General features: G+C 39.9%; 2 protein-coding genes across 2 annotated transcripts in view; one reads left to right on the forward strand and one right to left on the reverse strand.

Moving 5' to 3' along the window:
• Positions 1 to 479: 479 nt before the first annotated feature.
• On the reverse strand, positions 480 to 17,905 carry LOC139710615 (uncharacterized). Its single transcript, XM_071622538.1, has 10 exons — positions 17,767 to 17,905; positions 11,846 to 12,218; positions 10,710 to 10,860; positions 8,993 to 9,114; positions 7,959 to 8,135; positions 7,448 to 7,536; positions 5,834 to 6,056; positions 3,944 to 4,066; positions 2,210 to 2,363; positions 480 to 1,240 (listed from the first exon to the last, which is right to left on the reverse strand). Exons 1-10 carry the CDS (start codon positions 17,881 to 17,883, stop codon positions 1,030 to 1,032), a joined length of 1,740 nt encoding a protein of 579 aa, XP_071478639.1. The 5' UTR covers positions 17,884 to 17,905; the 3' UTR covers positions 480 to 1,029.
• Positions 17,906 to 18,184: 279 nt separating this feature from the next.
• Positions 18,185 to 19,845, forward strand: part of LOC139710622 (major facilitator superfamily domain-containing protein 8-like) — a 31,696-nt gene continuing 30,035 nt past the window's right edge. The window contains exon 1 of the mRNA XM_071622547.1: positions 18,185 to 18,524. The gene's annotated coding sequence lies outside the window, so the exon portion shown is untranslated. The remainder of the gene's footprint in view (positions 18,525 to 19,845) is intronic.

A 19,845-nucleotide genomic window follows, 5' to 3' on the forward strand; every position in this document is an offset into this window, starting at 1 on the left:
ACACAGTATATCAAAAACCTCACAGTCACAATACTTAAGAAATTTGATTAGTGAAGGCTGTAGATTTGTTTACTACATGGACATTATTTTTACTCCCCCCTCCCCCCCCCCCAAAAAAAAAAAAAAAAAAAAAATCTTTCATACTACAGAAAATGAACCTCCCTTGGGTGCAACTATACAATTTCATTATGTTGCAATCAATTATCAAATCAGTTTGGCAAGACCATTTAACTTTACTTTTTCTTTTCTTTTCTTCTTTTTTTTTAGTAGGGATATGTGCACACAAAGGAAGACAATAATTACCACATAACATACAAATTTGTCAATATGGCTGAATACTAGAAAAAGTGGAGAGTACATCACATATGTACAAAGAGCAAGCACTGCATCTAAGCATACAGCCAGCTCATCTGAAATGCTGGAACCTGTAGCTGGACTTGACCATTTTGAAATGATGGAATAAAAAGCAAATTTGCACTTCAGCTACTTTCACGGTACATTAATCATTGCTGCATGGTAACCCATTTTTCCTACTGGTTTGAACCTTAAATTCACTGACCCTGTACTGTCTTTTCAACTGACACCGACAATGTTATTCATGTTATTTTACCTGTAATGTTGGACTAGTACATTGAGCAATCCCTGAAAAGTTAGTGGTCCAAAGTGTGAATTTATTGGTCTGGGACCGTCGGACTGGTGCCAGTGTTCAGCATCACATTAATTTTTGCATATTTCTTGTTACTTTTGGCTAGAATGAATTCTAAAACCCAAGATAATACCCTTACAATTTTCTCTGCACGTTTTGAATGGGTTGACAATTGTGCAGTACGAAATCAAGAAACCACGTGTATGTTTTTCAGCCGCTCTGTAACAAGTAGCGCAAATGAATGGGACCTACCGATCTACTTCCTCAATGAGAAATGACGACATCTTTCTTGTATCAAGTACTGTATTCAACATCTACCCATTTCCTGATATTAGAAATGTCTGATATAAAAGCGAACTTGAGATGGAAATCTTTTAATCGGCCTAGATAATTGAGCACCATGAATACCATGATGACGGCTGCTGCTCCGAAGCGCTACTGCCGCGCCTCCTTGACCGCCGATGCGAGCCTCGTGTCGACCCCCTTGATAGCGTTTCATCACTGCTCAGCTCTGATTCGCTGGAGTCATCCTCTGAGTCTTCTGCCGGTAGGGTGAAAGTTGGGTCAAAGGTCACGTGCACTGCATCGCCGGCACTGTCAAGGGTTTCAATGATGAAATGCTTGACACTGGTGGCAACCTTCACAAACTATTAAACAGCAATTAGCATTTCCCATTTTTATTTCAACCTTACCTCATTGTAGCAAAGTAGGTGCAATAAAAGAGCTATGAAATGATTACTTGATTCATATGGTGCCATCGGAACTCTTGGTTTTGTGTACTTACATATAAGAACACAAAATATGATGTATATGCACTTACCATGATAACATATCATATGCAACTCTACTTTGAACCATTTATACTGGCAGCACAAAATAGATGCATGTACCTACCAAGATAAAATATGCAACTCTACTGCTTTTAATAAACCATAATTAAGGGTGACATTCTGATTCAAAAAGGATTAAAGGGTCAACTATGTTGGGACTTTGTAACTTTTAGTCATTATCTTGGGAAAAAAAAACCTCAGAAAGACAAAGTAATCAGAATTAGTAGTGAGCGGAGTGAATAAGAAAAAAAAAAGTCATTTTTAATAATCAGCTTTATTTCCTCAGCATCTATTAAAAACCAACAAAGAGCAAAAAATAAAAGCAAAACAAAACAAACTGTAAAAATGCCTTTCTTATTTTATAGTGATGCAGTGAATAGTGCTGTAAGGCAAAAGGCTGATTGTACAGCTCACTGCTGTAAAGCGATATATTACAGTCAAACCTGTCTTAGCGACCACCTGTCTATAGCAGTCACATCCTGTATATGGCCACTAAGAACAATTCCCTCCAGAAAAAAAGGCATGTTAAAAAACCTGTCAGTAGCGGCCACCTGTTTATTACTGCCACTTTTTTTCTTCTTTTTTTTTTTCTTGGGTGGCTGCTATTCATAGACAGGTTTGACTGTATTATTACAGCAAATTATTGCAAATATCATTAAACAAATGTTGAAAGTACAGCTTATTGTTTGGAAGTGACAAATCGATGCAACAGCTTCACATTTAATGTCACTACCTTTGTCCAGCCACGAGTCTCCATATCCTGAGCTCCTGTCCCCCCGTGATGAAACACTTGTGAGAGTTGGCTGTGTCGGGGCAGGAGATGGTCTCAATGCGGCTCAGGTCAGGGTCAGAGAGCGTCCCCACGTATTGATTATCTGAAGAGAAAACTATTTAAAAAAGAAAAGAAAATGAAATCAAAAGGGGCCTCAGCTTTCGATCCAGGCAGAATCTTTGTCCAAGGCAAAATGACAAACATTGTACGTGTAGAGGGTAAGTTGGGGGGGGGGGGAGAAATATCATAAGTTAATGGACATTCCCATACATTTCCTATTGGATTTTTTTTTTTCTGTTTCTGCTTGCAGGGATCAAAAGAAAATCTTAATGCAGTGGACTCCTGTTATAATGAGGTCCTTGAGATTGCCAGTTTTATTTCGTTATATGAAAATTTTGTTATAACCGAACAAAAGAAAAACAATAAAAAAGCATAGGGCAGATAATATTGCAACAAGAATTTTAACTTTGTCTGAACAGGAATTTGGGTAAAACTGTGTTCATTATAATAGGAATGCACTGTACAACTCAAAAATGCAGAGTATGATCCCTGATACATGTTGGAATTAAAGACTGTTGCCACTGTTGCTGGTGTTAAACCAATTAGGTATGTACAATTGTTCATCCTGTTGTCATTTCAGTACACTACAGTATTAGTGGTTGGAGTGGAAAAACGTAAACTGACTGCTAACAGTTAGTTGGTATTAGAAGTCACTAGTGTGACTGACCGCTTATGCTCCCAATGCCAAACACTGGATCGGTGAAACAACTTTGTGTAGGGGTCCAAAATACATGAATTATATTGCACCCAGTGTACAGCAGCAGAAAAAAATGATAATAATAAATAAAATTAAAAGAATACACAAAACAAAAGAAATCATATGACAGAATAACTCTTGGTTTCCAATTGTCTAAGTGAAAATATCACAGAGCGTTAATTGGGAAGGTAAAAAAGAGAATTAAAGGATGAATTCTTTTGTAAAACCAAAACAACACCAACTGAAATATCACTGTAATTTATGTTGCATCTGTATTTAAAGAACAAGTTCACCTTCATAAACATAAGGATTGAGAAAATGCAACAATATTAGTAGAACACATCAGTGAAAGTTTGAGGAAAATTGGACAATCGATGCAAAAGTTATGAATTTTTTAAATTTTTGTGTTGGAACCGCTGGATGAGGAGACTACTACAGCTTGTGAGTCATATGCATACAACAGTATAGAGAAAATGTAAAAGAAAATTCAACATATTTTCCCTTTTTTCGCATAATAAAAGAGCACTTGACTTGCCTCTTTCTAAAGGCAGGGGGAATAATATTACCCATAACATTTGTCGGTAACGAGTCAGGGGAATGTGTACTTTTTTCAAAAGATGGAATTTTGTGAAATTCTCTTTATATTTTCCTTATATTGTTGTACGCATGTGACATCTAAGTTATTCATACACTGCAGTAGTCTTCTCATCCAGCGGGTACTGCACAAAAACTTCAAAAATTCATAACTTTTGAACGGATTGTCTGATTTTCCTCAAACTTTCAATGATGTGCTCTACTAATATTGCTACATTCTCTCAATCCTTATGTTTATGAAGGTGAACTTGTCCTTTAAAACAGCACTTCACATTACCCACACACCCTTATCTCCATTTACTAAATCTGGACTAAGTCTGAACTGTTCCATCTTCCCAACTTACAGTTGATGGAGCCAACACCATTATCCAGGTCGTAAGAGGAGAAGAGAAAGACATCTTCTGTGAGCAGCATGGCATCCGTGCTCCCAAACTCTCCAAGATGGTTCCTCAGCTTTGTCACAGCAGCTGTGGGTCAAAGAAAGATAGAGAGACAACGTCAACATACTGTGTTTTAAGCCCTGTTTTAACAGAGCATTTCAAACTATAGAGTTACATTGTACCATGACATCATCCGGGTAACGTTACGGTAATCTTTTTTCACCTTGCCTGCTAAACCAGTTGTAGCAAAATGTTGCCTGGACGTTGCCACAGTAACCTCCAGTGCCAAATTTTACACTGGCCAGCTAAAGGTAACTGCCGCGACATTACCGCGACCCTACCCTGGCAACTCTCCTATTAGAACGCAACTGCAGTACCATTCCTTTGATACACTCAATGTGCATGGGAAAGATTGCAGACAGAGAATGATTGGTACACTGTGCGCAATCACGTGCATGGACTGTAACCACTGATCTCTACGTACCGGGTAGTTCAGGGGCCCGTTTCATAAAACTTGTCATCAGTGACAAGTTGACATAGATGTGACAAGCTACTGAAATCCTTGCATCTGATTGGCTGAGAGCAAATTTGCCATAGAAATGTGGCAGTTGTCACTGATGACAAGTTTTATGAAACGGGCCCCTGATCACTGATTGTATCAACATTTTGTTTACAGACACACAGTGCAGGCCGGTGGGTGGGGTAGTCGCATCAGTAAACACAGCCCCCTTCATAGATCATAGAAACCTACCTGGGTAAGGCTTTCAATGCGAGTCTGTAAAAAAAATGTACCCCTTGCTCTCTCCTATGGTTACCAGGTCTACTGGAATTCTACAGGAATTTTGTTCTCCCAAAGTTTACTGTGACATTGTTGCTGGAAGGTCTGTTAAAACAGGGTTTCCAGCATGTTTTCTTTAGGTGCAGATTGATCGAATTCTGTATCAAATCTCTCAACCTATTGTGAAATACAAGCAGTTCCACAAATAGTCATGTATGTTCAGCTACGAGAATTGTATATTTTGTATGTGACCGTGCATCACAAAACCAACAAAAAGTCACACCCCTTGATTTCATGCGAGGAATAAAAAATGGTGAAACGGGTCAACTCAAGTCAGTCTTGAGTTTCTCATATTTTTCTGAAAGGGCTATTCTTCTTCTACTTTATTCCTATGTTTGGGATCATAAAATGAATGGGAAAGTGTGTTTTCAGCAGTTTTTCTACAACCTTTTCTCTTTTGTAAAGAAATGATATCATCTTTGTCTAATAATAGAGGGCTCTTCACATCTTGAAAATCCTTTGCACGCTCTCCACGTTCAACTCTCAATACTGATAGCTTTTGAAAGGATAAAGCTACTGCTTTGAAAGTTGGCATTAATCATGAATATAATGTGTTAATAGAGCATGCTCAATTTCAGCTTAATCTGATAATCCCTTCATTGTTGTTGTTCCTGTGGTTTACATCCTGTTTCTGGTCCCATTCATCGCCCAGCTAGCACGGCTTGGTGAAAGATTAAGCGCTTGAATCTAGACGCTGTACTTCAGAGCCTCTTTTCTCAGTTCACACTTTTCCACAGTGTGTGCTTTCTTTCCAATATTTAGATAGGTTAGGAGAGTCCATTTGATTTGAGTTATACATCATTTTAAAGCTTAAAGTCTGCTCTTTCAGATCTGCACCTAACTAAAAATCCATGTCTGGCGACTTTTTGTTGGTTTTGTGATGCAGGGTCACAAATGCATATGCCAGTACATCGCACGATCATTCACAGCTAGTCTGCATATAATGGAATGTGTGACACGAAGAAAAAGAAATTACTACTGAAGATAGAGTAATGACACATCAATTAAGAGCTCACCGTTCCTCCAGTCAAGGACCTTAACGTTGGTCCCATCGTCCCCATAGTACACACAGTCACCTGCAATGCCCAGCGAGGTGATTGGTCTCTGCACAAGGGCGCCCTCGCCCGACTGGTTGTGGACATTCTCAGACTCAAACATGACATGGAGAGACTGGTCTCTTAGTTCCCAGAGTTTAATGACTCCGTCTTCAGAAGCTGTCACCACTTTCTCACCTTTGACCTATGAGAGAACACCCAAATATCATTCATTCTATACTGTATGGCCATGTATATTCAGTAAGTATTTTTCACGAATCGGGACTTAACCAAAATTTCAAAAGCTGTTAAACACACAATTGTGGAGTATAACAACAGATAAAAGATGTAAGCATGCACTAATAACATTCATGTCTGGATCAGGGACAATATTTTCATGTTTTAAATTTCGCGAACAGCACCCGACTTGCAAAATTTGTGAAAATACAAATCCTGTAAATGGCATACATGGAGTGGGTGGTTGGGAATAACAAGGGTTACTGCAAATTAGACAATTCTGATTCTGGATGTATTTCACTCTATAAACACCTTTCAGTAGTTGCTCACATAAAGACTACAACATCCTTCAAGTACTACCCTCTGCAAATGCTGTGAATTGCATGATCCCCTTTGATATTTGACAAAACCTTGGCATCATTCTCACTGAGAATCAGAGACTACACTGCCAGCATATAAATTATATTAAATGCAAAACCACTACTTAAAAGACAGTGTGTCCCTCTGTATGAAGATTGGGTGTGGAAATTCATTACAACCCATAACTGCATGATGATTTTAAACAAGGACACCAGAGTCACATGCTCACATCCATACACAAACACACATGCATACACACACAAATATACTTTTAGAAAACTTTTACAAACTTGAACATAAAAAGGCATACTTCTTATTTGGAGTGATCTGTTGGGTTACTTATGGAAAAAAGCAAAATTAAATATTTATTGTCTACATATGTTACTTTGGTCTGTTTGTGGTAAATCATCAAATTAAAAGAAATGCCCTCCAGGGTGATTATTTCTAAATCTGTTACACAAAGGTGCCAGATCAAAGGCACCGTCTACAATAACACTATCACTGCTGAATATTTGTTGGGAAATACTCCAAAATAAAAAATTTTTCTTTAAATGGCAAAATTCATTAATTACACTCTGGTTGCAGAACACATCAAAACCACTCAATTTGTTCTCTGCCATCTTGCCCTCACCCATTTTTGTGATGCAACTTCTTCTGACCCAGGATATACATGTAAACACAATCAGGTGCACATGTACAGTTGTAAGTATGCCTTTTGTCAACATGTTCTTCAAGCAAAGAAAGGCTACACTGTAAAAGGAGATATTTTCACATGAGTAATTTTTCTCGCACTCTCGGTCCCGAGTAAGATGAATTTTGCACGTTTAATTAAGCTGAATCAAGACATTGCATAGTGGTACATATGCAAAAATATTTGTGTGCTTTTATTTTTGCGCTAGATTTTGGCTGTACGAAATGTGCGAAAATTTCCCACTGCGAGTATTTCTAGTTTTATGATATGCCATAAACTTTAATACAAAGATCTAATTTGTCTCTTACCTTGATGCAGGTAACACTGCCCTCATGGGCCAACGAAGAAAACTTATTTTCACCAGACTGAATGTTCCACATCTCAACCTTACCCCCATCTAGAGACAACAAATGAATGAGAATGATTTAAGCCGGATGCTGCAAAACCCACTCACCCACTTGCCAAGGGTAACCAAAACTCACTGTCAGGCAAGCAATACAAATGGGCAGCTGCCTTTTAACCCCAACTAGGCCGGGAAGCGAAGGCCTAGGAGGACATACTGGTAGCAGAAAACATGTAAGGATTCTATTTCTTCATCATAGCATGTATCACAGATTGAAGTAACCACATGATTACAAAGTGTATATATGGAGAAAAGAAAGCAGGCAATCACCGTATCTCTGAGGTATTTCCTTTCCTTACCATCAATGATTCCAAAACATTGCTCTCATTACAGTTTAGAAAGGACAGAGTTTAACATAAGCTGTAAAATTTGAAAGGTGACTATTTATACTGGCATATGGTAAAGACTAGACTTACCTGATCCAGTCACTACGCAGGAATTTGCACACAGAAAGTCCATAGCAGTGACAGGGTTGTATGTGTAAATGGATAAAATCTCCTTGTGTAAGCCTAGGTCCCACACCCGAACACTGCAGTCCATGGAGGAGCTGAGAGCAATCCGACACGATGTCTCATCCAGGTCAAAGTGATTGGCTGTGGTTAAAATGATATGCAAGTTTTTTAAAATATACATAATACATTATTCATGATCAGTAATTAGGCTTTACATTTCACACCAATTTGTTTCTTCTGTTATGATAATGCATGTTTTGGTTGTATCTATTACAATAGCATCTTGCCCATGTAGCATGGCCTTTGTCAAGGACTACATATTGATGAAGCCAACGTCTAAAGCAAAGAGTACCGATATCTTGATTTATTTTGATATGACATTATCATTCAGAAGACACCTAGGGGTGTTTCATCAATTTTGTCAGCACTGACAAGTTGTGAGTCTCTGACAATTTCAGCAAAATCTGTGGATTTGATTGGCTGAAAAGCTCTGGTCACTGACTGTTACCATGGTGATTGTCAGAGACTGACAACTTGTCAGGGCTGACAACTTTCACAAAATGGTCCCCTGGTGGAAAAAATTAAAGTATTTAAAACAACACACCCTTAAAGTCATTTGCTCTCAAACTCATGACAGTCTCCAAAATCATTCCAATTTACGACTGTTAACTCCCACTCCAAATAAAATGAAAAAATGTAAAATGAAGTACGTATAGTTAATACTTTATATTTGCACTAGATACACTCTGAAGTACTGCCATATTGAATGAATCGCCACCCTTTGTATTTGCTTAAATTCCTTATATTACCAAAAGAAAATAATCTTATTATGCCTTTTTTTAAAGACCCTTTTAGTAAAGTTAATCTTTAAACAGATTCCAGATAGCTTCAATCTTGCCCTTTACATTTTGTTTTCTTCTCATATAGAATATCATTTCTCTATGATAAGTAAGTGTAGCATATTTTTGATGTTGAAAAAGAAAACTCCAAAGACTTACCTAAAGATTTGCTTTCTTCTCTGGACAGGAGATAGACAGAAGTCAGTGCACCACTATGTCCACCAAGATTACATATTTCCGCTCCTGTACTCAGATCCCAGGCTTTCACGGTTGTGTCTCGACTGATGATTGAAAGTTTTAAATAGAGAGTTGGAATTCTTCAAAGGTTGGTTGGTGTTGAGAAGGTGATTTGACATCCAATCTCTTTTCTCTTCTTTTTTTTTTTCTCACTAAAACATGATAATGTTGCTCTGGCTAATGTGGACAGACTGAAAGTGCTTGTTGACATTTTGCATTGTACTTTAAAAACTCCGGTCACACAGCTGAGATGTCAACACATTATGATGACCAAGGCAAAAAATATTCCTTAACTTAAATGTCCACAATAGAATAGACATGTTTACAATTAGTTATACTGTACAGCGGCAGTCATTTGATGAGATTTGAATCAAAGATCCTGTCATCAAGAATCGAGCACATCAACCACTATACCAGTATCTCCACTGCTGCCGAGTGTAAGGAAGTACTAAAGAAGAAAACATACACTGTAGTAACAAACAAAACACTGTTGGAATGATCAGATTTAGACAATAAACAGCAATGCTAGCCTTCACACATGAGGATACATTGTACAATGCACGTGCATAAACTTTCTTATATTCATGTTCCTTTTTATACTGTCGTGGGGATGTCATCCACTTCAATGTGTCATTTGAGCCAAAGTGTTTCTAACCCTGCTTTACGGGTCACATAGGATCACCAAATTTACGAAATGAAATGAATGAATGAATGAATGAAATTAAATTCATTTCCCAAGCAAACATCGACAACAAACATGAAATAGTAAAAAATTAAAGAACACTACACTGTACAGTTGGTAAAAAAGAACTAGCAATAGCAAGCAGGCTAGCCAAGGCCAGTCCTTTCAACAATTTACATTTTTGCAATTTTTACAGAAGTAATGTTTATATATGTTATCATTTTCTAATAAAGGATTTATTGAGAATAGCTTAAAGGACAAGTCCACCTTCATATACATGTGGGTTGAGTGAATACAACAATATTAGTAGAACACATCCATGAAAGTTTGGGGAAAATCGGACAATCCATCCAAAAGTCATGAATTTTTATTTATCTGTGCAATCACTGCTGGAGGAGAAGACTACTACAGTGTAATCCTGATGTCATATGCGTGCAACGATATAAAGAAAATAAAAAGAGAATTTCATAGAACTTTACTTTTTGAATAAAGTGCAAATTTCTTTGACTTGTTACTGACATATGTTAAGGGTAATATTATTCCCCCTGCCTTCTGAAAGAGAGAAGTCAAGTGTTCTTTTGTTATGCGAGAAAAGTGAAAATATGTTGAATTTTCTTTATTCTTTCTTTATATCGTTGTACTCATGTGACATCACAAGCTTTAGTAGTCTTCTCATCCAGTCTTGAGTGGGCAGAAACTTCAAAAATTCATAACTTTTGAACGGATTGTCCAATTTTCCTCGAACTCTCAATGATGTGTTCTACTAATATTGCTGCATTCAATCAACCCACATGTCTAGATGAAGGTGAACTTGTCCTTTAAACATTATTCAATAAGAGATATTTTCTTAATACTGACTTGCTAAAAACGTTCTCGGCCTATATCACTCCTTCTGATAATCAGAAAAATACCAGAAAATTTAAGTAAACAGTCGCTTGATCCCTTTGTACACTGTACCTGCCGGAGAGAATGATGCCATCGCTGCAGTGAACGCTGGAGATCAGATCATTGTGTCCTTCCACATCTCGCACCGAGAACCTGTACATCACCCAACGCTCTCTCTTCTTGGTCAACTCTGATTTCCCTTTTGGTGGGGGTCTCAGTGGAGCTACAATGTATCAACATTCACAGCAAAAAGGTATGCACAACACGTACTACACAAAGTCAACAATGGAGTTTCTATCTTGTAATTAAGTACCCAGCAGGTATACTCATGGAGCTGTAAATTTATAGAGATGCTACGCTACAGTGTAAGTTTCTCAACAGGTTCGGAGTAACTGTGAAGGAGCAATGTCAAATGGGGATTACAAATACAGCATTGTGCAGTTTGGTTCATACAAATGCCTACTAGTATTATAACATTTTAATACTTGAAAATAGTTTTAGAATTCCTTTGTATTTGTCATGGAAGATGGTCCTAAAAGGCATCACTTTGAGCATTTTTGCACAAAGTTTGGTCAAGGGTGAAAACATCTTGAATTTTACTGACATCTACATATCTGAAACTGACGACAGAATATCTAGAGATTTCAATGGATATTTTTTTTAGAACACTGAAAGTAAAAAAAAAACAAAAAAAAAAGAAAACTGTTATTTGTATTGATATAATCATGCATATTGTAGATATCATCATCCATAAAAATAAAATATAAAAAGAAAAGGTTTGCATTACACAGATTAGCATTAGCAAGCCTCCCATCTGATGTTTATTATTGATCAACATACAATGAATGTGCCACATTTTTAACTTTCCCTGTAAGGAGTGAGAAACTTATTGCAGGGCAGGCAAGTGTGAGATGGATGGTTGGGGCAACAAAGTTATAGGCCAGAAAACTGTTTATTCCCCTACATTCCAGTGAATCTACGTAATACTATACTTTCTAGGGAAATGGCAAGTTTGTCACGCGCTCATTGGAAACTGAAAAAATGAGGGAATGTCAACTATTAATTCTGGGACCTATCCTCCTCGTTTGTAAGTAACATTAAAATATCACAGCAATTCCCCTTCACAAAATTCCCAACATTTCAGAAGTACAGAAATTATACACAGACAATGTACTGGGAACAGTATGCTGTAGATAAATGCTTACTACCTGTCGGGCCTGTAACAGGTGATGCTGATGTGCTTTCAGCTTGCTGGTTCGGAGGCTGTCTCTCCTCCCTCGGCCTCTTGGTTGTGAGTTCTTCCCCAGTGCTCTCCTTGAATCTGCCCCCTTCCTGTCTTCTCACCACCGCTGCATCACCATCATGGGATCTCTTCATCGTACCTCCAGCTTCCTCTCCTCCTGTCCGGCTCTCTTCCCCGTCGGATTCCGGTGTTAATGTTGGTCGATGAGATGCCGAAGGCTCGCTATGTGCTGTAGAATGTTGCGGTGCACTGGCAGACTTCTCTGGAGTGTTCACATCATCCTGTAACTCCTTGAGTTTCTCTCGGATTAGAACACGTAGGGACCTCTTCTTTGACACCTTCAGCAAAGGACAAGAAAGTACAATGCATCTCATCTTCAATCAAGTAGCTCACACATTGTTAATTCATGTTTTACTGTTCTAAATTTCTTTCTTACTTGTTTTTATTGTTGTTGATAGCCCACTGGGTATTTAAGGGGTTAACATAGTGTGTACTTTTCAGAGATGGTGTATCAGGTTGTAAATCCTACAGTTGTATGTTTCAAATGAGCATTACCCCCTCCCCCCCCCCCCAATGATCTTTTAGAACATTTAATGAGCGAAAATTTTGATGCCAAATTGCTTCAAACAAGCAATCTATCAACCTGTTTTAACTCAAACTCAATTTTTTTCTAAAACAATAGATCAAATATTTTCTTCTTCTCATTATGGAGAGTGGACATGTGTAACGGAAAATAAAAAATCACAATGCGATTTTGTGACTGATGTGAGATGGATTAGAAGTGAAAAGGAGGTGTCATGAGCACTGCAGGGAGGGAGCCTCTTGAGTACCCCAGAGATGCTCAAGAGGGAGAGAGTGCCTTGTGAGGCGGAGTCCCCCTCATGAGCAGATTTCCCGGACTGACTTTGAGACAGAAACAATTTTTTTTTTTTAGATAATATTTTGACATTTACAGCTCTCCTCCCTAGACACATGGGTATCAGGGGACAACATTAAACTTTATCCCTAACAAGATGGACACCTAGATCTACCGTTGTACAGTCTGAACGATGTGAAGTGCATTATCCTATCCTATTCCTCTTTTCATGCCTCACCTTAGACAAACAAATCTGCTTCTTCTTCAGTAGCCTCTTGTTAACTGTGTACGGTCTGTGATACGGTCGGCCCCATGTAGTTTGATCGGTCTTGCCTCATCTCAATCAACTGTCAATCATGTCAATTGAGACATGAGTACTGTAAAACGAGGAATTTTCGCGTGCATTTTAATTTCGCAAATTTCGTGAGCGCCGAAATTTGTGAAATTAAAATGCACATGAAAGTTTTTGTCTACACTACATGCATTGAACGCCAGTGGCAATTAGCGAAAATTTCATGCCATGAAAAAGGCTGTCGGCTCCAATTCGCGAAAATTTCATGCCGCGAATATATCATGTTTTACAGTAGTAATTTACCGGTAACATGTTAGTTGAAAATATTTCCAACTAGGTCCCCTAATATATAAATCCTTCTGTCTCAACAGGATTCATTACTAATAATCATACCAGTATGAGTTGGCTACTCTACGCTACGATGGAGTACTTCCAACAACAGTTACAAAGTATAGTGAGGTACCCGCACCTCGCCATGGGCCCGAATACCGCCACCCTGCTTAAAATTCTTACAAGCGCATTGAACAAAAAAAAAATTATGCCTGAGACATTGTGTTCAGTAAGCTTGAAAGTTGAAACTCGACAGGGTTACCACAACCAAGCAAAGTGTGGTGAAAATCGAGCAGTTTTTCGCGAAAATCTTAAATTTATATTAAATTAGGAATGAATTTATGTGTTATATAGGTCTAGACCTATCACGGTCACCTGCCCCGCACGCGTCTACTTTTACGTGCATGTCTACGGAAGCATCACGGTCACTTGACCGAAAGATCGGTCTGTATCTGTCCGTCGGGGAATGTTCCGCGGAGACTACGTCTGGCTTCACGGATCCCCTCCGTATACAGACCGAAGTCAATGATTGCGGCTCCTGTGTGGAGCAGTCGCGCACAGATCAAACGTTACGATAAACCAAATTTCAGACACTTTTTTTACATTCAAACAAGTTTGACATGACATGACACATTATGCAGTAATATTTGGGATAAATTTCTCACATTGTGCAATCGAAATACTCACATAAACTCGGTTATAATGCAGAAATGTTATCGATATCGCAACATCGCCGTTCGCAAGCAGTAAGTCGCCATTTTGAATCTGTAAGCCAATCACATGCGAGGTACGTGTTTAAGTAAAACAAACACGTAGAAACTACCTCGCATGTGATTGGCTAATATATTCATAGTGTATGTTTCTGCAGTTTGAACGTGACGATGCGACAGGCTGTGTTTTACGTTGAAAATTCTACTAAAATGTTGGATTATTCATTAATCTGGTGAGTGTAATGTATTCTTAAAAAGCTAATTTCATTATACAAGCTTAAATTTTCTGACCTAGGGCCGTGAATTAGACGCAATCGAGAAGGGTGAGGTACCTCACCCAATTTTCCATAGAGACAGTGGTTAAGAACATCCACACAGCAATGGGTACTGCAACCTTCCGTCTGTCTACGGAGGACAGCGTTAATGGCAAAATATAAAAGAGTCCTCCGGACAGACGGATCTTTCTGTCTACACGGTCACCTGCATACGTGTACGTCTTAGTTTTAGCATAAAAAGATCCGTCTGCGTCTGTCTGGAGGAGTCTTTTATGTTTTTTGACTTTTTGGCAGTCTCCGTGGAACATTTCCCCGACGACCAGATACAGACCGATCTTTCGGTCAAGTCTTTTACATGCTTTGTCTATGGGAGCGCGGGTGATGAGGTGCAGGCCCCTTCCTTTTTAATATTAGAAAGACTATACGTTAGACTAGTACTCGCAGTAGGCCTACGCCCTAGATTCTATTTCTAGATGTAAAAATTTTTAGACCCCTCTTGCACAATGCAACTAGGATCTAGTTAGAATGTTCTAATTTGTATTGCTATTCCGCATGCACGCCGCATCGCGTCGGTCGCATTTGAGGACAATATACTGTATACTCAGTCCGGGAAACCCGCTCATGAGGACCGCTCCCGCGTACAAGGACTGCCCCGCCTCGTGAGGCCCGGGGGGAACGCCTCATGAGGCCCCCTATTCATTTCTTATTCATCTCACATCTGACGTATACATTGTCGCAACTTTGCACGGTGATTTTTTGTTACACACATATGTCCACTATCCATGATGAAAAGAGGAAAAAAATCCTGTCTGTTTTTTTTTTCAAAAATCGAGTTTTAATCAACCGATGCAGAGCTCTGATTAAAACTCGATTTTTGGAAAAAAAAAAACAGACAGGATTTTTTCTTCTTTTCATCATGGATAGTGGACATGTGTGTGTAACAAAAAATCACCGTGCAAAGTTGCGACAATGTATACGTCAGATGTGAGATGAATAAGAAGTGAATAGGGGGCCTCATGAGGCGTTCACCCCCCCCCCCCCCCCCTCCCCCGGGCCTCATGAGGCGTGGGGGCGGTCCTCATGAGGCGGGGCAGTCCTCGTACGCGGGAGCGGTCCTCATGAGCGGGTTTCCCGGACTGTACTAGCTGCAAATTTTTGGTAGATTTTATCGATCAGTCAACTACTAACGAGTAACGTTAGTACTCTAGGCAACATCCTGACGTGAATCTACACTGGAAGGAGTATGTCAGGATAAGAAACATTACTACCTCAGTGATCAGGAAAGCAAAAGCAGATTTTGAAAACAAACTAGTAGAAGAAATCAAGCAAAATGCCAAAAGTTTCTGGAATTATGTGAAGAAGCAGACAAAACCAAAGTCGACAGTACCAGATCTCCAAGCACCGGATGGAAGATGGGCTAAAGAGGACCAGGAGAAGGCTGAGACCCTCAATAATTACTTCGGAAGTGTCTTCTCTGAGGAGAATACTCACGCAATGCCATTTGTTGAGAGAAATTGCAATGATCTTCTCACTGACATAGAAATTACAACTGAGGAAATAGATGACTTGTTGGAGCATCTGGACATCAACAAATCTCCAGGTCCTGATGGTATTCACTCTCGTGTCCTAAAGGAAACACATGCTGAGATTGCCGAACCCCTGCAAATGATATTCACAAAGCTAATCAATGAGGGAAAATGTCCACTTGTATGGAAACAAGCTACGGTAGTCCCTATCTTCAAAAAAGGGAAAAAGAGTGACCCAGCCAACTACCGACCTGTCAGTCTTACTTCCATTTTATGCAAAACTATGGAGAAAATTGTCAGAAATCGTGTCATGGATCATTTAGAACAAAACAAGTTAATGAGTGACGAACAGCACGGATTTCGGGCTGGAAGATCTTGCTGTACTCAACTGTTGGAGGTTTGCGAGGAGTGGACTGATGCAATTGACCAGGGGCATGCCATAGACTGTATCTACCTTGATTACCAAAAAGCATTCGACAGTGTGCCACATCGACGTCTGATGTGCAAACTTAGATCATATGGAATAGATGGTACCTTACTTGCCTGGATTAGTGACTACCTTACAGACAGAACCCAAAAAGTGACGATCAACGGGCATGAATCAAAATCTATTCCTGTGACAAGTGGCATACCACAGGGAAGTGTGCTGGGACCAACATTGTTCAACATCTTCATTAACGACCTGCCTTCTACAGTTGATTCCAGTGTAAAACTATTTGCAGATGATACTAAGCTTTACAGGATAGTGGACTCCAAAACCGACTCAGACTCATTACAGAAGGACTTACATGCAGTAACAAATTGGTCTAACAAATGGCAACTGCCATTCAACGAGAGTAAGTGCAAAGTAATGCACTACGGGAGGAAAAACCACAGGTATGACTACACACTGGATACTGACTCAAATCCCATCTCAATAACATGTGGAAGTGAAGAAAGAGATTTGGGGGTGCTATTTCAGGAGAATTTGTCTTTCAGTAAACACTCAGCAGATGCTGCCAATAGAGCCAACAGTAAAGTGGGAATGATTAAGAGATCTTTCACAACTCTACAGAAGAAGGGCTTTCTCTCACTCTACAAAACAATTGTGAGACCAACATTGGAATACTGCAACTCAGTATGGCACCCAACACTGAAGAGGGATGAGGACATGCTAGAAAAAGTCCAACAAAGGGCAACAAGGCTTCTTCCTGAACTGAAACAAATGACATACCCAGAAAGACTCAGAGAACTGCACCTTCCCACTCTGGCTTACAGAAGACAGAGGGCTGACTTGATACAGATGTTCAAAATTCTGAAAGGCTTCGACAGAGTAGATCCCTCTAAATTCTTCCAACTGGCCAGCGGTTCAACAACAAGAGGTCATGGTCTCAAACTTGTCAAACAACGTATCCATTCTAGTCTGAGGCAGTCTGCTTTCTCAATAAGAAATGTTAACAATTGGAATGCACTACCCAAGGAGGTCATCAACGCTACCACCATGGCATAAACCAATTCAAGTCGTCCCTAGTAGTAAGACACTGGAGAAACAACCCAATCAAATATGAGCCCTACCTGAGACGGGACAGAACTGTAACGAGGGACAAATAAGCTTTGCTTCCAGTCTCTACACCCAAGTATACCCAAGTAAGTAAGTAATATTACCGGACGGCCGACTATCTAGTATCGGCTCGCTGCCCGGCCCGCCCGGCCGGCTGGCTGGCTGGCTGCAGCTGGCTGTCCTTTAAACCAGTCATACTCATACCGACATCATCTAAGTTCGCAATCGTATACAAACAATACGTACTGCGATGAACAATTGATACACACAAGAAAGACTTTTCTCAAAAGTTATTTCATGGTAGATTGGTAGTGACATGACGGCTGACTTTTACTGCACACAAGAAGTACAATGTACCTTTAATATTTCTTCTTGGTTGAGTGGTCTATCAAGACGTTCCAATGTTTCAATTTGACGCAATTTCTTTCGGAGTTTGCGGACTTCAGCCACAATATTGGAGGTGTCTTCTGCCATCTTTCAGCAATAAACTTAATTTCTTTCAGTTATCTTCAAACAATAGTAACACGTAGAGATAGCGCCGCGCAGAGGCGCACGCGCATGCAGAGCTACATACCCTTTACAAGTTAGCTTTCTGCTCGCTCGCGCCGTTGCGCTCCACAGCGTACGATTAGGTCAGCTGATTGTTCCCACGTACCACCTGACCTTTTCACGAACACTATGCTGTCTGACGTCCTAGCATGCAGGATCCTGTCATACATGTCGACTCGATTCTGCAGGCAGCCTTGTATGTGGCGCTTCCTGCACTGCTGCAGACGTTGATCAGCAGCAGAGTGACGTGACGGGGTTTTTATGCAGCGGAAACACCGCAACTAGCTGCAGCCGAAAGAACCCATCTAATTGTTAGAATAAATCTTTTACATCGTCGTTACACAACTTCTCCAGCACCCGGTGGTCGAACATGGTCTAACGTTACTCGTTAGACTCTAGAGTCGAAACATGATTTGTTTCTAGTTTAACGTTAGTCGTTACAGCTTATCACTTCAGCATCGCCATTCGCCATTGGCATTGGATGTACAAATTTCGGCAACCACGCAGTTCTGTGGACAGTCGACTGTGTTGGTCAATAAAGGGGCATTTCACATTTTCAGTGAAAGGTATGTGAGGTTCCTGTCGTTGTATCGTTTTCACACCATGCAAACGTTTCTGCTTTTGGGTTGTTCTTTTATCTTCATTTTGTTCAAAAAAAAATGCTAAAAAAGAGTCAATCATACGATTCATAGTTTAATACTCTCAGCATAAATCTTATGCCATAGTCAATAGTTGGGTCTAGGATTAGGAAGGGTCCCGGCGTTTCCGCGTGATTTGATGCTGATGCTACGGCGCGGCGGGGGGCCGATCTCTGCAGCATGCCATACACTTGTTGTGGACAGCATCTTCCGTCCTTTAGCAACCCCGGCGCGGAGCACTGTTGATTAACACGGTGCGTGTTGGGGGTCGCTGCTGGTGCGGTTACTTCTGTCCTTGACTGAAAGATTGGTCTGGAGGGAGGGTGTTTCACAAAAAACAAACAAACAAACAAACAAAGCTGTTCTTTGAGTGTTCTTAAAGTTAAAGTTACGAAGCGAAGGACTTAAAATGGAATTAATTACCGTAAAATTACTGGTGATCAGTTCTTATCAAAATATTCTTATCTAAGTTATGACGTTATGTGCTATCTATTGGTCTACAAGAAGTACATATCTACTGGGATATAGACTAGACTACTTTTAATATCAGAATCTCAATAATTCAGCACAAGAACTGATCACCAGATCACCAGTTCTTAAGTCGTTCTTATAAAAATCTTAACTTTAAGAACAGCTTTGTGAAACACCATCCCACCCCCCCCCCCCTCGTATCTGGTCAATCGGTAAATCTGGTCGCCCCCATGTTCCCCCAACTGCCCAAGGAGGTTCACAAGAGAAAGGAGTCTTGACCGTCTTATTTCCTTTGCTAGATCATAGATGTTCCATGCCGCCGCTCAAAAATATTTGAAGCATGTGCCAAACTAAGCCTGGCCTGGGGCTGTAAACCCCGGGGGCGCTCCTTGTACACAGTTCGTTCGGCGTTTGGGCTGTGTTTCGCAGTTTATAGTGCCAAGCAGGATCTGCCACGCAGATACACTTGTAGGAAGACAATTTACTTGTGTCTCATTGCATCATCACCAGCCACTTTCTAAGGAAGATAGAATACGTCTTTGTGATGGTAATTACTTTTTGCCATCCCTTAAGGTACAGGTTGGACACTGTAGGACTCAGGAGCCTACACGTAGGTGGTACAGACACGAGGATGTGCGAAAAAATGCTGAAATAAAGATGAAAATTATTCGACAGGCATACCCGGGCACTAATCTGATATATCTATCAGTGTTATACTTAAAGATTATTCCATATTAGTTTTGTTTGTGGAAATTAAGTGGAAAAGTGATCAAAACCA

The sequence above is a fragment of the Diadema antillarum genome, unplaced genomic scaffold (genome assembly GCF_040938485.1).
Source record: "Diadema antillarum isolate AM-2024a unplaced genomic scaffold, OU_Dant_1.0 seq00001548_RagTag, whole genome shotgun sequence".
In the NCBI taxonomy this organism is placed as follows: domain Eukaryota; kingdom Metazoa; phylum Echinodermata; class Echinoidea; order Diadematoida; family Diadematidae; genus Diadema; species Diadema antillarum.